Raw genomic sequence first — 18486 nt, forward strand, 5'->3', positions numbered from 1 at the left:
CTCTCTCTCTCTCTCTCTCTCTCTCTCTCTCTTTCTCTCTCTATCGTTGCATCACAGTTTCTGTCAAATCACGCGTTATGTTTTTCTTGCACATGCGTAAAGATGCTACATGTCGAATTTGTGCCAATATTACAAAGTACATCGCGCGCGTGTGCACGTTTTATTGTCCGAGCTTGCGTAGTAATACCAAATTTTTTTCCCCGCAAAGGCGTGATGATACAAAATGGATCGGTGCTGAGATGCAGCGATGTCGTGACGAATTCCACGGCGGCAGCGGTTTGCGCGAACCGTAGGAGGAAGAAAAAGAAGAGAAAGCCGAAGGGTTCATACGCTTTCGTAAGTTTAATGCCCTCTTCTTGTCCTAATTTTGCCGTTCTTTTCTCCCTCTACATTAGCGTCTTCTAGCTTCACAGACAACACTTGCAATTATAAAATACTATTTGCCCGTCGTCTAGTAGAGCATAAATAATTTCTTGCATAGCTTTTATTGACTCCTTAAGCTTAGCAAAATTGATTTGTTATGCTTGAGTACTAATATACACTTTTTTCATTCTTCTTTTTTTTTCTTTTTGCTAAGTAAAACTTGTATTTTAATTTTTAATCTTTGCTGGATAATATATTTCTATTTTATAACTTATTATGTTAAATTTACTGCACGTGGAGCTATAAAAGTATAATTTTTAATGATTCATGAATTTATTTTAAGCGATTTATTGAATTGTGTAATTAGGCGGTAACTTTAAAATTCGGAAAATTAGAAAAGGGCCAGCGTAATTTTCTTTTGAGAATATTATTCTTTATAGTTATAAGAATATTTATCAAGCTCAACGTTATAAATATATCAAGAACATAATTAAATATAAATATTTATAGCTAACCAAATTATTGGCAAAATTTATTCTTATTTATTTTCGCGGTTATGCTCGACCAATGTCACGAATAATAAATTCGTGACGCATTTATTATTCGTTGAGTAAAGGTTAAATTAATTAAAATTATTAAAATAATTAAAATACCATGTTTATAACTTTAGATAAATCATCAATTATCATATACCCTATTATTAAATGGATAAATGTGTGCGTGTATTTTTATTGCCGTTGTGTAGTTAAAAGAAATGTGATTAATACAAAACTTTTATCAATATTAAATATTAGATAGATTAAAAATTAAATTTTAAACTTGTATAGTTATGCTTAAGACTCGCATAGTAATTGCGCTTTATTTTGCCTTTGATGTTAGCATGCGTACATTCATCTGACGTATTAATGGATAAAAGCGAGGTTGTAATTAGACAGACTGTAATTTTAGGGTAAAACAGAGGATGAAGAGGAAGACTACACTTCGGAAGATGAGAATGGTTTATCATCCCCTTGTGTTTCCTGGTTGGAATCGACGACGACGACAACGACGACGATGACGACGACAACGGTAACAGCAACAGCAACGGCGACTGCAACGGCAACGGCAACGGCAATAATGACAACGGCGACAGTAACGGCGGTGACTACGGCGACTATTACGACGACAGCGCCGACGATGACGACGACGACGACAACGACAACGACAGCGACGACGGCCACGATTGCGACGACGGCGGCTACGGCGGCGATGTCGACGAAGATAACGGCGGCGGCGGCGGCGGCGGCGGCGGCGACGACGACGACGAACCTCAGTAACCGACCACTCAATCCTGAATGTCAAGAATTTCATCCGCGATCCACCGAGTCGCAATTGAGAACGGAAGACTGTATTTCTAGAGCCTCCAAAGCATCGATGCTCAATAATCACGTGAACAACGAACCGAAAAGACTGATCAAGGAGAAGCGGCGTGATAACGGCTTTGTGCCCAAGGTCAACGGCACAACAAATTACGAGAAGACCGCAACAGCGGACAAGTGTCAGTTCCAGCAGCCCCTAAACAGCGTCGAACTACCAAAGTCCCAGAGAAGCTTGCAGACTCTGGACGGCGGGGATCCTAGTGAGTCGAAGCCCCTCTTCAACGGCGACGCGCATCTAGGCAACTCGCGCTCGACGCCCCTCTTACCAGAGATCAACGAGACCACCAGTCCCATCAACGCCGAGGGACAAAGACTACCTACGAGCTACGAGTCTCTCGTTACCCGGAGCACCGATAATCCTAACAGCGACGGCGCTAGCCTGTCGCGACGGAAGTACGGTACCAAGGAAGCCAAATACGTGCGTGAGTCGACTACTGCGTCCGATCTCGACGTCTCATCTAGCCCGAAAAACGACGATTATCGCCTTGAGGATGTTCAAGCGATGCTCAGCGCAACAACCATTGTCGAGATGCAGTCAAACCATAAGGATGACCTTGGTGAGAAACGCCTGCAATTTTATACTCATATTTATCACACATTCCTTATTTGCGTGAGTTTAATGCGAGATGATTAGATTTTTGTTATTAAAACGCAATTTGGATATACAAAATAATCGAACTTTTGCGAGTCTTAAAATACTTTTAAGATCATTAGTAGGATTGCCTGGTGGCGCGCATATTTAATGAACGATTAATTTAAATGAATAAGATAAGAGATTTTTTTATCGTTTTGAAGTAAATGTAATTATACAGTCATAATACTTTTGGAAAAATAGTACTTCGCGTTTGAAAATAACGATGCTTAACAGAAATAAGGCAAAGTATATTTTTATATTAAAATTGCTTAAGCTCCGACTCTCTCTCTTTTTGCTAACTAAAATACACATAATATTAAATAAATTACATTCTCAAGATCCTACTTTTTTATGTTTCATTTAATTAAACACACAACGATCACTTTAATATAGCTTAGCTTCTTAGTATCCAAACGTTCAACGAATGAAATAAGCTATTCGATTATGTTAAAAACTACTTATAAGTACATAAAAATGATTGGAAAAAAAAAAAAAAAAAAATTTAAAGGCGCTCTGCTTTAGAATGACCGAAGGCAACGACTATTGCAATAATTACTTGATATCATATTTAAAATTTATATTGTGAAACACCGAATAAGCTATACTGTCATAGTCATTTATGTTCGTTTACAAATTTGCATCGCATCCGAGCAATTTATTCAATGCAACGAATAGAACTTATAAAATAATTATTGCAATATTATTCAATTTATTGTAATAATTTTAGTTTAATATACAAAGCTCATAACTATCAAAAGAGTACGAATGACACATTACTAACGTTTGCCCATTCTTACTAATCATTTTTACAGTTTGCATTTAATTGAGCGCGACATTCTACTTTTGATTAGATATCTGTCAAACTTGGGTTAATGAAAACTCGAACACCTTTGAAAGTCTCACCGATGAGAATAATGAAATGACGAAATCGAAGATGATGGGGTCGATAACGACAACTACAGCGGCAACAGTAATATCGGTTAGCCAGGAGAATTCCGGCTTCGATAGTCAGACGAAGATCGACTCTTCGGTGCGACCGATAAGTAGTGCAGTCTATGAGTGGCTCAAGACAACCAACTCGTCCGATCTCTTCGTTACGTCTTTGTCGGAGAGTGATGATAATCTGGATGAGGAAGAAGAGGAAGAGGAGGAAGACGTCGATGACGACACATCGATGAACAACGAGCCGCCAAAAAACTTGAAAAGCAATCCCATACCTGCACTATCTGTTAATGGCTGCGCCGGTGAGCGCGAAGCCAGTCTTAATAAATTCGCAAATACCAACAGCCGATCTAAGAATAGCGGCGAGAACACTGCCAAGGTGTTAAACAACGCTGCATTCAAAAGGAATAAACGCGCCAAACGTGCTAAGAGAAAACGTGCAAATAGCTCCAAGACCAAGATGGATGCTCATAATTTCTGCGCTAATAATCAACAAGATTCACTCGGTAATTGGATTCTCCCTACCCTCCCCCCTCCCCATCCCATCCCCCATTCTTCTCCCAACCCCTCCCCAACAATATTTCACTCTTTTTTTTCTTTTTCTTTTTCTTTTTATTTTTGATTATTTTATGAGACTGTTAATTTATCGGTTAAGCTATTAATATTAATATTGATTTCAAATTGTCTGAAATTCTAAAGTTTCAGTTCAAAGTATCGTTATTCATTGGACTCGGCTGAGTCGATTAGAAAAATTTCTTGAATCTGGAGATTTTAAGCGAATTAGCGCAGAAACCTCTATTCTACGAATTTATAATATGTAATAAATAATTTCTAACGACACGTTTAGCCGTTATTTATTTATTGTTTTTATTTAATTATTATTATTATTATTATTATTATTATTATTATTATTATTATTAAACAATATAAAATAAGTGATATGCTTGTCAATAGCGGAGAATGTTAAATGATGTTGGTACAAAGTGTACCAAGCATAATGACTAATGATAATTAGTATTCGATATTTCAGCTCTAGTACAAGAAAATGCGCAAGTTTCTGTCGATTCATTGGAATCTCCACCAACAATGGCGGCTGATGGCATTTGCAAACTTATTGAGAAGGATAGCGATGTGGGTATGAGGATTGCTGAAAATTCTCGGATAACTATGAGAAAACTCGAGGAAGCTGGAGGACGCTGCTCGAGCATTGAAAGACGTGATGGAAAAGTCCATCGAGTCCAAGAGATCAGTTGCAAGGATAAATATTTAGCGGATGGACAACCAGTGAAGACCTTCGAAAGGGGCGAAATCGTTGTTTCAATGGAAGGTGAATTGCTGCTCGTGGCGCTTGCGCCTCAAGAGGTCAGTCCAAATGACCCGTGTCGTAAGAACGACCTCAACGGCTCAACGAGGATGAGAAGGGACAGTGACTGTACTCCGAGGGACGAAAAGGAGCTCTCAATCGGTAGCATCGGTAGTATCGAGGAGCCAGATGTTCTCGAATGCTGGGAGACGGAGATTGTCGAGCCGACACCGACTCCGAAAAAAGCGCTCCTGGAAGAATCGGCTAACGATGAATTATTGGTAGCTAATAACGGCTGCCCCGACCGCATGGAGCACGTGCAGAGATATTATCGACTTCAGGTTGAACGGAGCGAGACCAGTGCCGAGGACGATATTTGCGATAATGTAGCTTTAAACGATAATCCGCGTGCATCTCAATCGTTAACCGTGCCAAATACTTCTGATCAATTGAGTTTAAGCACTAGCAGCGAGGAAGAGATACCGATGATCGTACTCGGAGAAAAAAAGGAGAACTCTGCCAATAAGAATTCAAAGCTGCCAATCGAGGAGGCTTTCGAAGTCTATGAAAGCTTTTACACGGGCAAACCACTTATTTTTGCTTCGATGGATTCGAAACTTGGCAAATCGCGATTATTTAGTCGGGAGACAGAAGGTCCAATACCGTGTAAAGCTGTCTGTTGCATTATTCAATGACCATCGGCGATTATCCAAACTGTGGCGTTTCTCCGTCTTATCTAGCCAAGTACCATTAATATTATGATATTGATTTTTAAAATACATTTCCAAATCTCTTTTTATAGTTATTGATTAATTTTGAGATTAATGTTTTATCGGCTTATTTTATCACTCACATGTTCAATATGACAAATATTAATTTTTTGTTTTATTTTTATAGAAGCGATGCTGGATCAATTGAACATTTTTTTTTTTTCTTTTTTTTTTTTTTACGAATTCATGATTTGCGATTAATGGTACTTGAGAATTTGACTAATTGACTGAATTCGTGTTATTGAGAAATGATGAGAGATCGATTGAATTTTCTTGAGCATCTACTATTACAAAGAATAATTAAAAGCATTAAGCGAATAAAACTTTTGTGTTCCAAAGAGCTTTGCGTTTGTAAATAGCATACGAGCATTCGTTTACGCTTTCAGCCACACTTCACAAAACTTTTTTAATGTGTAAACATATAACGAATGCTTTAGCAGCTTCAGCACATACTTTATGCAGTTATCGTAGAACTTAATATTCTTTATCGTAGATACTCCATGATAACTGTTTTTTTTCTCAAAGTTTCATGTATGTTTAGCTTTTTAAAAGACGATTGAAAAAATCGTCATGGTTCCTAATTACTATTACTTGATTTAATAGAAAAATAAAAGTTTATTTTAAAACGGTAGGGGATTTCGTTAAAGTGTTGCAAGTAAAAATCATTTAGTTTTTCGAAATACTGTTTCAAGTAGTCAAGTGCTACGTACGATATTCCCGGCATAATCGTTACTGTAATTTGCCTCTACATGTATGAACTCGGTACATCAGTACATTATAATATTGAGCGAAGCAATGAATAAAAAGCTAGTCCGAGAAGTCTGATGACGAAGATACCAAAGCGGTAGAAAGTTACAGCATATTGTTAGATTTGCTATCGCTCTTGTTATCGATGATACAAATATTAAATGCGTGACTGAGGCTAGAACTCAAGTTGTATGTAATTAAAGCATATTTTGTACGACCCTTTCAAACGAAAATTTGAGCCCGTGAAGTTTAAGGATAAATATAATAACTACCGTTTTTTCGTAAGACTTTTAAGAAAATAAGATTAAAAAAAATAATCGCGTGTTCCAAAAGCTCGTAGCGTGAACGAACGCGCCTGCGCTATCGTTGAAAGTGACTTATACGATACACCGAAAAAATCATCCTATACAGTTTATAATAATCAGATCTACTTTTTTGCTTTTTATGCACTTTTATACATTAGAAAATGATATCGCATCAGTACAAGTAATAAGCGTACAAAATAATGGCAGTTGAGAGGTAATACCCATTCAACTAATATAAAAAATTCGATTTGATTGCGAAAGTATCGGTGATGAATTTGGAGTTTACAGAAGCAAAAAGAATAGATTAGGTAAGATATAATTAATCTTAGATAAATAATTAAGACAACATATAGTAATCGAAAAAGTTGCAAACAAAACAAAAAAATAAACAAAAAAAAAAAAAAAAAAAATAAATAAATAAATAAAAAATATATTTAAAATGAATTATGTAAAGCCGATAAATTCTGGAATGAGAGAATGCAGATGAAATATTAAGTAGACGACATTATTGACGATAGACAGTGTTAAACGTTCTCTTCGGAAGAATCTCTACGGAAGAATGTAAATGCAGGCAGAACTTGTGTTAATAAGCGGTTTGCACTGCCCAGAGAATATATCGAAAATATAATTCATGAAATTTCAATACATTTTATACTTACAATTTACGCGTGAATAGGTACGGAGTAGCATTCGTGTACGACAGAAGCTTGCATTGCATAAAGTTCGATGATGCAAACACAATAGTATGAAAATGTTTATACAACTCGTTAATACGTGACTGAAAATTGAAAGAGTACTCGTAATGACATAATTCACACCCGAAAATGAAACGAGAGACGAAGAATGATAAAAATGGAGGATGAAGAGAAACGAAGTAAAGATGGCAATAACGATAGCGCAGGAGGCTTGCCTCATATGCAGCATATATACCTCATAAAGTATGTAAATATAAAGCCGAACTATCATCCTCTCCGTCAAAAACAAATCAACTTATCAGACATGCAGACATACTGATGCATTTTCATTCGCTTTCTTCAAATGTTCGATGCATAATTAATTGTTAAACGGCAGTGGTACACTTTACTCGATCATTGTCTGGATTACTAATCGGTGTTCTTTTATTTTCGACTTTTTATAAAGTCGATTCGGTATTAATTTGGCCATCATATTTTACTTTATATTACTGATACATAGGTGTGATATGTCGCTATTATCAAAGTGCGCGTTGCATCAATTGTGTGCCTTATTCTGTGGCGGCCATTTTTTCTAATCGATTGACCGTAGGAGTTTTCTTCAGGATGCAAGAAATGATATTAAAAAGCTTACTTTGAATTAAAATGAAATGGACAGAATAATAATGAAAATTCAAAAGAACTTTACAGATTTACAACTTTACAATTTCTAAGTAACAAATAGTTATAATGAAGCACTAATCCCGTCGTTGATGATAAGTAATGGGTCTACCGATGCGACACGAGCAAATAAAAACACGCATACATAATAATATGGACGCGCAAAAATATATGCATCAAGGGATAACAAATACACGCGTACACGCAGATATACGTATATGATAATGTATTTATTGCGATACGTTTAAAAACACGAATAATATTGCTGTACAATTTCATGAAAAACTTACTCTATTCAAATACAATCTAAGGAATAACTCTGTACTTTAATTCTTTTGTGTTTTGCTTAAAAAATATGAATAAAATGATTTTAAAAAAATCTTAGATTTATAATTTTCACATCACTTGATCCTTCCTTCCTTCATTTTCTCTCCTAAGTTTTCATATGGTATTTACAATAATATAAAATTATGTTCTCATATAATAATAAATATTAAACAAAGAGGAGATATATGTGAATAAATTCTGGGAGTAAATGTAAATTATTCGATTAAATTTGCCTCGGCTGCTCTATTAAATTACAAATTTGACATTTAAGAATTACGCTCAAATTAGAAAAAAAAAAAAACAACAAAATGTTAATGCTAGCTTTACAATTGAAATACTCGCAGTCAATTAGTGATATTAATTTCAAGCAAATTAACCGTTTATTTAAGAACATCAAAACATGCTTTCATTCAATGTGATATAATTGAGCAGAAATTTCCATTAAAAAAAAAAAAAAAAAAAAAAATCTGACTGATATATATTCTTCAAACTACTATCAAATAATATGTAACAATAAAATCTCAAACATATTGAACATATTGAAAATACATTCGTCTTCACAACATTACTCGTTTCCATTTACAATAATTTTCTTATTTAATGTAACACTTTGTTATTGCACGTCATCGATTGAAAATAAAATCTTTCGTCATTCTAAAACCAAAATTATAACTTTATTTACACGAGCAACATTTTAATACATTTACAATAATCATCCGTATACCATGAAATTCAACTTTATTGTTTAATGATAAATTATTTTTAAAATGTAATTGTGATTGTTTTTTTTTTGTTTTATTTTGTTTTTTTTGTTTTTTTTTTTTGATTTTTTTTTGTAAATTTTAATTAAAATCCCTAAATATATTTTAAAAACTAAAAATATATTCGAACTTAAGAACATGAATTAATAACAAGAATAAATCAATTAATAAGCAGTTAAAGTGACTCGGTATAAAAGTATTTGTATAAAATCAAATACAATGAAATGGAATATTCAACTACTTTAATATACAATGTAATTTTCAAATAAAAATATATTCCATATCAACGTGCCTTAATAAATCCCCAAACGTTATCCACATTATTTTTCATTTAATATTTTACACAATTAAAAAAAAAAACAAAAATAATAATAATTAATTTTCCTGCTTATCCATGCAATATAGAATTGGCAAATATTCAAAAATTCCGTCTCACTTGGCGTATATGTGGCATTAGAAGCAGAGATGAAAAACAAAAAATCGCCGATCAGAACAATGGAGCCAAGCTATAATTCTTATTAGGAATGCGCTCTTGTCTCTTGTAAATACCAACAAAATTAATCCGTCGAGTTTATTGCAGCTAAGGGAAGGTCAACGAATAAAAGGAGAAGGGGAACACGTGCGCTCGTAATTTCACCGAGAAATTACGCTATGTGAAATTGCGCGAAAGCGAGTTCATGGGACACAACAAGTAAGATGTCGAGATCGGTTAAACAGATATGTAATCGAACGACTTAGTTTAGTTGGAATTATTATAGCGTTTTGGATATTAAAAATAATTTTAAACTCCTTCATACTTCTAGAATGTTTTATTCTATTCTAAAAAATTCAATTGGAATGATAAATTTTTTTTTTCAAAGACAATTTTTACTCTGAATTCAACGATAAGCCTTTGTATAATTCTTTTCTTTATCAATAAAAATAAAAAATGTATTACGTTTATTATATATATTGATTTGTTCCCTTTAATCTGTCAGAGAATAAAATCAATTATAAAACCATCGGATTCGAAAGAAAGAACTTTATTCGAATAAGTAGTAGCATTAATGATAACAACAATAATGATATATGGATCAAATTAATTAAGATTATTAGAAAAATTTTTTTTTATTTTAAGTAAAACACTTATTTACCATGGCTTTATAAATAGTACTAATAAATGGAAATTAAAAATTAGATTCTTTCGATACAAAGTCGCCTCCTTTAGTGTTTGAAATCGTATCCAAGCTTTTTAAAAATTAAAAATTTACTATTAAAATAATAAAATTTTGAATACTAAGATTAACTAGCATTACATAGACACTATTGTAATAAGATGTATGTTCGAGTTTGTAGAAAAATTGATTGATATATAATCAGAAAGTGTTATTCATAATTTTGCGTTATATAAACTAACAAAAGATGACATTATCTGAAATCGAATCTAAAAAAAATTATTATAAATTTGTTTTTACACTTTTTCATAACCCTACTCTTTAAATAATAAATATAATAATAGATATATGTAATATTTATCAAAGTTATAAAAGCTCAATACGAAATATTGATTATTATTTATTCTTATAGTCTATATAGTAAAACATTATTTTACATTATTTAAATGCATAGAAATTTGTCAATGTTAATAATTTTATATTAACTAAAGACAATTTTATGTCTTTGAAATCATAATATTTTAAAGCAATGATTTTAATTTCTTCAAAATTTAACGGATTATTTGATTGTGCTATTATTATAATTAAAACAAACAAAAAAACAAAAACAAAAAAAGTCATTTTTTTAAGCTATATTTCTAACAATGTTATTATTAAATTTTTTATTATTATTTCTATATTTTGCCAGCTACAGTAAAACGCATTTGCTTCAATTGTAATATTATAATGCATATCTAATTAAAACATTATTATGATCACTAAAATGATTATAATAAACTATTAATTACAAATTTTAAGGATGTGCATCATGTTTTTAATTTTAAGCTACAATTATTCTAGAAAAACATTATCAGTTCTTGTATAATATGATGCGCCAGTGATCTGTGAACATTTGTTTGTGTGATTATTTTTAATTGGAATGAAAATTATCTTTCGAAACGTTGAACGTACTCATTGTTTGTAATGATCGTTTTGTAATTAATAAAATTAATCTAATACAATAAAGTGCCAATGCATATCTACAGTTGATTTATTTTGCTCTGTGAACACGATTTTCTCAAACCAATAAAACATTTAAAAGTTATGTAGATGATCTATTGATAATCGAAATATAATCATTAATTATCAAATGTATTAGTATTTTGTTAAAGGTATGTCTTGTAATTTCAAAATATGTTAAATAAAATAAAAAAACAGAAAGAACAATTAACAATTTATCTAGTATAATAATTTGCAATAGAAATGTGTATACTCTGAGGGAATAATTGCAATTTATTTATTAAGTTATATGTATGATTTGATTAAATTTGATTAAAATATGTTCGATAGTAATTCATAACATTAGTAATTATATATATATATATATATATATATATATATATATGTAATATTTTTATATATGTTTATTTTCTCTCTTTACTTTCTCCTGATGAGGAAACTGCTTTAGTTGTCGACGATGCACTAGTTTAGTTCGGATAAAAATCCAGTAGGTGCGTAGCCATCGAAAGGCGGTCAGTTTTTCTTAACATTTAATATAACAATTATACTTTACTGGGATTATTTTGCTGGCTTAGGAAATTAATAGATTTATACTAGATATGAGGTATACCGATTCCGATAAAATTTATTCGTAAGAATAAATATGTTATCTTGAAATATTATTTTTTATAAATAAATAATTTTTAATAATTACAGTGCCTTAGCAGACATATACGATGATTGAAAAACAATTTCTGAATATTGAATACATAATTTATGGGGCACACTTGATAATTATTTATGTGTATTAATTTTATTATTTAAATTTAGGTAAGCGGGTATAACCGTTACGACTGTCAAGTAATAAAATTTTAATTAAATTTTTTATTTTTATACAAATAGTCCTTTATAAATATGTACCGAAATTAATATTAAATTAGTTAATTATTAAATTTACTAGATTTTTATTAACATTTTTTATCGATACTTTATACTATAATTATAATTACATTATTCGATTGATTTGACGTCAGGAAGCGTCACTCTTATGAGCGCTGTGTCATACGTTATTTGTTGACGAATCAAAACTTTACGACTTTAAAAATTGTATTTTCCTTGATGTAGAATTTTTAAAAAGTTCCTTCAAGCTTAAATCATGATTTTTCTTCTTTTCGTAAATGTAGTAATATGTAATAATCAATCTTTCTTATTATTTATTTAATTCTTACTTAATAATTCTTACTTGATTTTTACTAATTTTCATATGCTCCTGCATGTATGCATATAGATATGCATATATATATATATATATATATATATGCATATATACCTATATATGCCTATGAGAGATTTATAAAATCTATGCATGATTGTGTGTATGTAGGCGCATGTGTCATTTAGCCGAGTGTATACAAGAAATAGAATCACAATAAATAATAATAATTAATATATATCACCCAATTTACTGAAATTGTTTCTGCAGTAGTAGAGTGGTGAGTTGTGGGTTCGTGGGTTCGTAGGTTTTTGGGTTCGTGGGTTCGTGGATCCGTGGGTTCTTGGCTTTATCGGTTCGTGGTTTCATAGATTGTGAACTGATTCTTTGTGAAGTGCTTGTGGAGATAGGCGACTGGATTTGGCATAGAATTTTGATTCACTCTTGAACTTTGGAATCAAGTTGGCTAGTGCAAAAGTGATGATGCCAGATGGTTGACGTAACTAACCTCGTATTTTGTTTAAGAAAAAAGTGGAGTTGCAAAATAAAAAGTAAATTGGAAAATGCCCCCAAAATGTAAATTCCAAGAAGGTATGGTGGATATGTTCTTAATGTATTTATGTCTTTGCGATATATGCTATTTGATTTATTTATAAAATATCCTGGATAAATAAATTAAATATAATACCTTGATAAAATGTTGAGAAATTTCTTTATTATTTTATGATTATAATACTTTCACAGGTGAAAAAGTTTTATGCTTCCATGGTCCTCTTATATACGAAGCCAAGTGTTTAAAATCATCATTTTCAAAAGATGAAAAGCAAATAAAATACTACATTCACTATGCCGGTTGGAATAAGAAGTATGTATTATGTTAAATGTCCCGATAAAAAAAAAAACATTAATTATTTTATAAAATTAATCGTTCATTCTAAACTTTAAAATGGTTAGAATTGATATAGATAAATATTATATTTATTTAAATATCAATTTTAGCTTATAACGTTAATATAATCAATAAAATTATTTTCAAATTTAGATTACTTTCATTTTGATTTGTATATTTATTTTCATCATTTTATGGTTTTATAATTAAGAATAAAAATTAAGAATTTATTATAATTTTTAATTGTATTACAGTTGGGATGAATGGGTACCCGAAGATAGAGTGTTAAAATTTAATGATACAAACGTTCAGAAACAGAAAGAAGTACAAAAAGTACATGAACAAGCAAGTAATAAACAAAATAGAAAAAGTGGTGGTACTTCAAAAGTTCAAGGTCGACGGAGCGAAGGCGGTCGCGACAAGGAAAAAGATAGCGATAGTAGAGCGAGTACACCTGTAGCACTTTTAGAAAGAACACCAAGTCGTGCCAGTAAGTCTGCTGGAATTGCACTTACACCAACGTCCTCAAGCGATTCCCCACTGGAGGTACCACGCAAGAAACGAGGGTATTTATAAATTAATTGAATTTCTTTAATTTTTATAATATAGGGGTTATGTAAGTGAAAAAAAATATATACACATATACAAATAATTATTTTAACAATTTGACATATTTTGTACTATTTATTTAATTTAATTTACTACTCCTATTCAGTCTGCATTTAATTTATTATCTATTCAATTTAATTTCTACTACTCTTTTTTTAGAAGCTAGCTTATATTTTTGTATGAAATATATTTATTTAATACTTTGAGTACTGACTTTGAGTAAGCATCTGAATTTACTGTTTAAATAAATATTTTAGGCGACCAGAGCCTTCGGATGATACAGAAGAATATAGCGTTAAAACAGAAATTAACATCACAATACCCGATGATTTAAAATATCATCTTATCGATGAGTGCGATGTTATAACAAAGCAAAAAAAATTGCCTTCCTTACCAATGAGTATTACGGTTGAAAAAGTTTTAGATGACTACATAGAAGCAATTGAAACAGGAAAAATGAATGGTTTAAATAAGTAAGGATTTAAATTTTATAATTTAGTTAATTTACAATAATTTAAAATAGTTAAATTTTCTAATGTATGTTCCAAAATAATTTAGAGAAAGTGCTATAGAAATTACAAAAGGAATTAGAGAGTATTTTAATGTTTCATTTAATTTACAACTTTTGTATGGCTGGGAAAGACCACAATTTGAAGAAATGATTCCAGAAGATTCTGATATTTTACCAAGTCACTTATATGGTCCTTACTATTTATTACGACTATTTGGTATGTATTTATGAAAAGATATATGCTCTCTATTAATTTTATTATATAGAAATATAATTTAACATTAATTGATTTAATTATATTTTTAGTTAAACTTGGAGATATGCTATCTTATACAATGTTGGATGAGAAAAGTACGCAACTATTATTAATGCATTTCCACCATTTTCTACAATATTTACAAAATAATAGTGCAAGTTTATTTGATTTGCATGATTATAAAGATCCTTTACCAGATTATCATCGAAAATTTGTAAAATAGATGTGTGATAACGTGGAGATTTTAATTTAGCATTTTATGTGCAAAGACTGTTAACATTATCGGATAAACAATGTTTTTTTTCTTGTTCTTATATAGAAAACTATTACTTTTATATTTAGCACCTATAGATTTTTATGTACATATATATAAATTTATATATAAGTTTATATACATACATACGCGCATGCGTACATACACGCATACAATACATACACATATGCACGCATGCATACATACGTACACACATGCATACCTGCATACATACATACGTACATACATACATACATGCATGCATCCATGCATACATACATACATACGTGCATTTATTAATATTGTCTGTATCTATGATGTAAGAAATATTTTCCCTGAATTAGAATTCTTCAACAAATATATAACAACTAATATTAAATGAGTAACCGATTTTGACAAGTTTCCTTCAGATAGTGCTGTTCTTGAACATTCATTGCAATATTTTATAATTTCAAATCCTTCATTTGCTCCTTATATTTTTTTGTATCGAAGATTTTGAGATATTTATTTAAAAAAAAAAATTATAAATATGTCTCGTCTTTTATCATAATGTTAAATTTTTATTTCATTTATTTACATTGGCTAATTTGTACTTGAAGGAAAAAGAAGATAAAGTAGCGTTGATCATTGGAGAGTAAATTTACAAATAAAAAATGATGATATATATTTTACATATATTTTATATTACTTATTATTAGAGTTATTTCGATGCTTAAATTTACATTTATCTGCTACTTTTTCTAATGAAACTCAGTAGTCCATAATTTTTCTACAAAAATTTACTTATACTTATGGACTGCTACAAAATTTTACTTGGATTGCGTTTATTGTATAATCAGTAATTTATTTATAACAAAAGAACGATTATCCTTATATTTGTGAAACAACCTAATTAGATATAATTATATACGATTTATTTTCATTCGCAATATTTACATAATATTTAGTTCGTAGACGTGTATCTTAGAATAAAAAAATTTTCATTTTTAAAGCTTCCTAATGGATGAAGATATAAAATTATAATTAAAATTTTTTTATGTTATTAATAATACGATTAATTAATAAAAAAAATGTTTATATCAAGGTATTTATATAAAATAATTACGCTGAATATTCTTTAATTTTAAAGAATAATACTATAATTTCTTTATATAAGAGAAAGTGCATTGTAAATTATTGTGATTTATTATTATTTAATAAAAATCAGAATTCTTTGAATTATGTAATCCTTATTTTTATTATATATGATTTAAATGAGCTTAAAGTTAATAGTATTAAGTATATGGCTTCTATTTTCCTTTGCAATTGTCCACTTATTGATCTTGTTGCTTACAACGTACTTGAGTGATGATATCTCTAATCTTGTCCAGATTTTCTATTCTTTTGTTTTAACTATATGTACATCTATGAAGAAAATGTTTACATTAGAAATACCTGACCAAATTATCTAATTTTATTACTCATTATATTCAATTAAAATGTATTTGAATGATGCTTTGCAATTTGCAAATAATAAAATATACTTTTCCTATTTATTGGAAAAACAAAACAAAACAAAAAAATAGTTTAATTTTCCTTATAACTTGTATATTCATATAATATTAATATAATTAATGGATATAATTATATTGATATAATTACATTCTTTATTTCAAATTTTAATTATTATATGAAATTAAATGTTTCGAGTGAAAAATAGAAATTTTTTTTTTTTTAATTTTTTCTTTTGCCTCAAGCATTTCTACAAAGAACGTATTCATTTATGTAATTTTGAAAATATCCAAATATTAATTAATAAAAAATATAAAGTTAATAATAAATATCAAGTTAATAATTAGGTGAGATCTATTAATAATCTTTGCATCAGTCTATTTTAGTAAATATTTTAATTTAAAGATAATTTTGATAAGTAATTTTAATTAATACTTAAATAATAGTGTTTATCAAAAAATTTGTTAAATATTTTATTACAAAGTTTCAATCGTAAACTGAAAATATCGATGATAGTTTTCTATGATAATTATTTAAATAGTTTCTATTAAGACTTTCTAAATTAAACAGCTAAGACTGTTCTGTATAGTGAAATAAATTTTAATTTGCAAGTCACAAAAAGTGCCATAAATCCAATGCATATAAAATGTAATTAGGGACTGGAATCACTTTTGAGGTAAGAAATTACGCATTCAATGAATTTATAAACCGAATGGTAAGGAAACAATCAAATGCCTTGAAGTTGCAATATTGAGGATATTGGTGAATCCAACTAACAAATGACTCGCAATTTTATAAGTTATATAAATATTGCCTACTAATTAATTTACTTTACGGTTCAAGAATGTTTATTTCACTTTAAGAAAGTTTGATCCACAGTGTTGTTTTATCACAGTTAATAAAACCACTTTACAATGAAAGCAATTAAATACACATTCTTCGAGGTACAATACGTTAATTATTTTTTTAATCTTCAAATAAATTAAAGTTTTTGGTAAGCACTGTAAAAAGCTAAAAATATTTAATATTAAAGTTCAAATAATCTTTTAATGGCTTGCAACTACTAATAATTATCGTGTAAATTTTTAATTATTTTATTGTGTATACATCAACTACTTATCTTTAATTGCATGTGTTTATCTGTACAAAATTTTTAATAATCATTCGCAAATGTTTTTTCAATTTTAAATTTATAATATATATATATATATATATATATATATATATATATATATAATATATTACCCGATAGTATAATAAACAAATGACACATTGTTTTGATAGAAATAAAAATAAACAAGGCAATTTGTTGATATTTTTAATTTCTAAAATCTTTACTTTATATTTTACTTCACGAAATGAAATAATTAACGAAGTTTAATTATCGTTCTAATATCTGACGAAATATATGTCTCTCTAATGAATAATTTTCTAATTAATACCTGTTTTTATATATTAACTAAACTTGCTTTATTTATATTTTCAGAGAGTACGTTTCGCATTTATAATAATGATATAGTTTTGTAAATGATTTATTTCCAAATGATTTATTGATTAATAACCGGAATCATTATCGATTATTAATTATTAATTATTTTTTACTAAAAAATATGATTGCAGTAAATGTAATTTTTTTTATAATTTTCTCTATTGTTATTTGAATTTATATTGATTAATGATGAATTAAGATTTATTTACAATTTTATATATATTATTAATACTTTAATCGTAATAATAGTCGTTAATTCATTATTAATACTAGTACAATATAATAAAAGTTTCTTTCACTGTACTCTTTTTTTTTTTTTTTTTTTTTTTTTTTTTTTTTTTTTTTTTTTTTTTTTTAAATAAATTGAAGTTATCCGAGTATCATATTAAATGACATATAATATTAATATAATTTCCTGATTTATTCTTTTGCACGAGTCCAACAATTCACTTCGGTTCTAAATTTTTAATGTCACTTTATCGAGATAATCCTGGATCACTAACGATGAATATTCTATCTTTATTTCTATTTTTTTTCTTATTTTTATTCTTTATTTATTTATTTTTTTATTCTTTATTTATTCTTTTGATTTAACTAACTTTTTGGCACTCTCAACTAATTTAAAACTCAATACATTTTCATTCTTTTAATAGAATCTTATAAGTTTTTCAAATTAACACATAGTTACCACTTAATTATATTATTGTTCAGGATTAAAATA

At 29.2% G+C, this 18486-nt stretch overlaps 2 protein-coding genes across 2 annotated transcripts in view; both read left to right on the forward strand.

The window, feature by feature from the left end:
• Nucleotides 1-5515, forward strand: part of LOC105368052 (uncharacterized) — a 27645-nt gene extending 22130 nt beyond the window's left edge. The window contains exons 5-9 of the mRNA XM_011506957.1: nt 209-336; nt 1312-1387; nt 1646-2338; nt 3267-3863; nt 4388-5515. Coding sequence (XP_011505259.1) covers nt 209-336; nt 1312-1387; nt 1646-2338; nt 3267-3863; nt 4388-5355 — 2462 coding nt within the window. The 3' untranslated portion in view covers nt 5356-5515. The remainder of the gene's footprint in view (nt 1-208; nt 337-1311; nt 1388-1645; nt 2339-3266; nt 3864-4387) is intronic.
• A 7057-nt stretch (nt 5516-12572) lies between these two features.
• MRG15 (mortality factor 4-like) lies at nt 12573-14880 on the forward strand. The gene is made up of 6 exons (XM_011506969.1): nt 12573-12858; nt 13012-13132; nt 13411-13722; nt 14023-14238; nt 14324-14493; nt 14583-14880. The coding sequence occupies exons 1-6, from the start codon at nt 12831-12833 to the stop codon at nt 14753-14755; spliced, it is 1020 nt and encodes a 339-aa protein (XP_011505271.1). The 5' UTR covers nt 12573-12830; the 3' UTR covers nt 14756-14880.
• The last annotated feature ends 3606 nt before the right edge of the window (nt 14881-18486 follow it).

The sequence above is a fragment of the Ceratosolen solmsi genome, unplaced genomic scaffold, assembly GCF_000503995.2.
Source record: "Ceratosolen solmsi marchali unplaced genomic scaffold, CerSol_1.0 scaffold10, whole genome shotgun sequence".
Lineage (NCBI taxonomy): Eukaryota > Metazoa > Arthropoda > Insecta > Hymenoptera > Agaonidae > Ceratosolen > Ceratosolen solmsi.

Excerpts from the sequence above, each read along its gene's own strand:
- MRG15 (XM_011506969.1), top strand. The coding sequence starts at position 12,831 with ATGCCCCCAAAATGTAAATTCCAAGAAG. Across the intron at positions 13,723-14,022 it reads GTACCACGCAAGAAACGAGG|GCGACCAGAGCCTTCGGATG; the intron begins GTATTTATAAAT and ends TAAATATTTTAG. Across the intron at positions 14,239-14,323 it reads AAAATGAATGGTTTAAATAA|AGAAAGTGCTATAGAAATTA; the intron begins GTAAGGATTTAA and ends AAAATAATTTAG.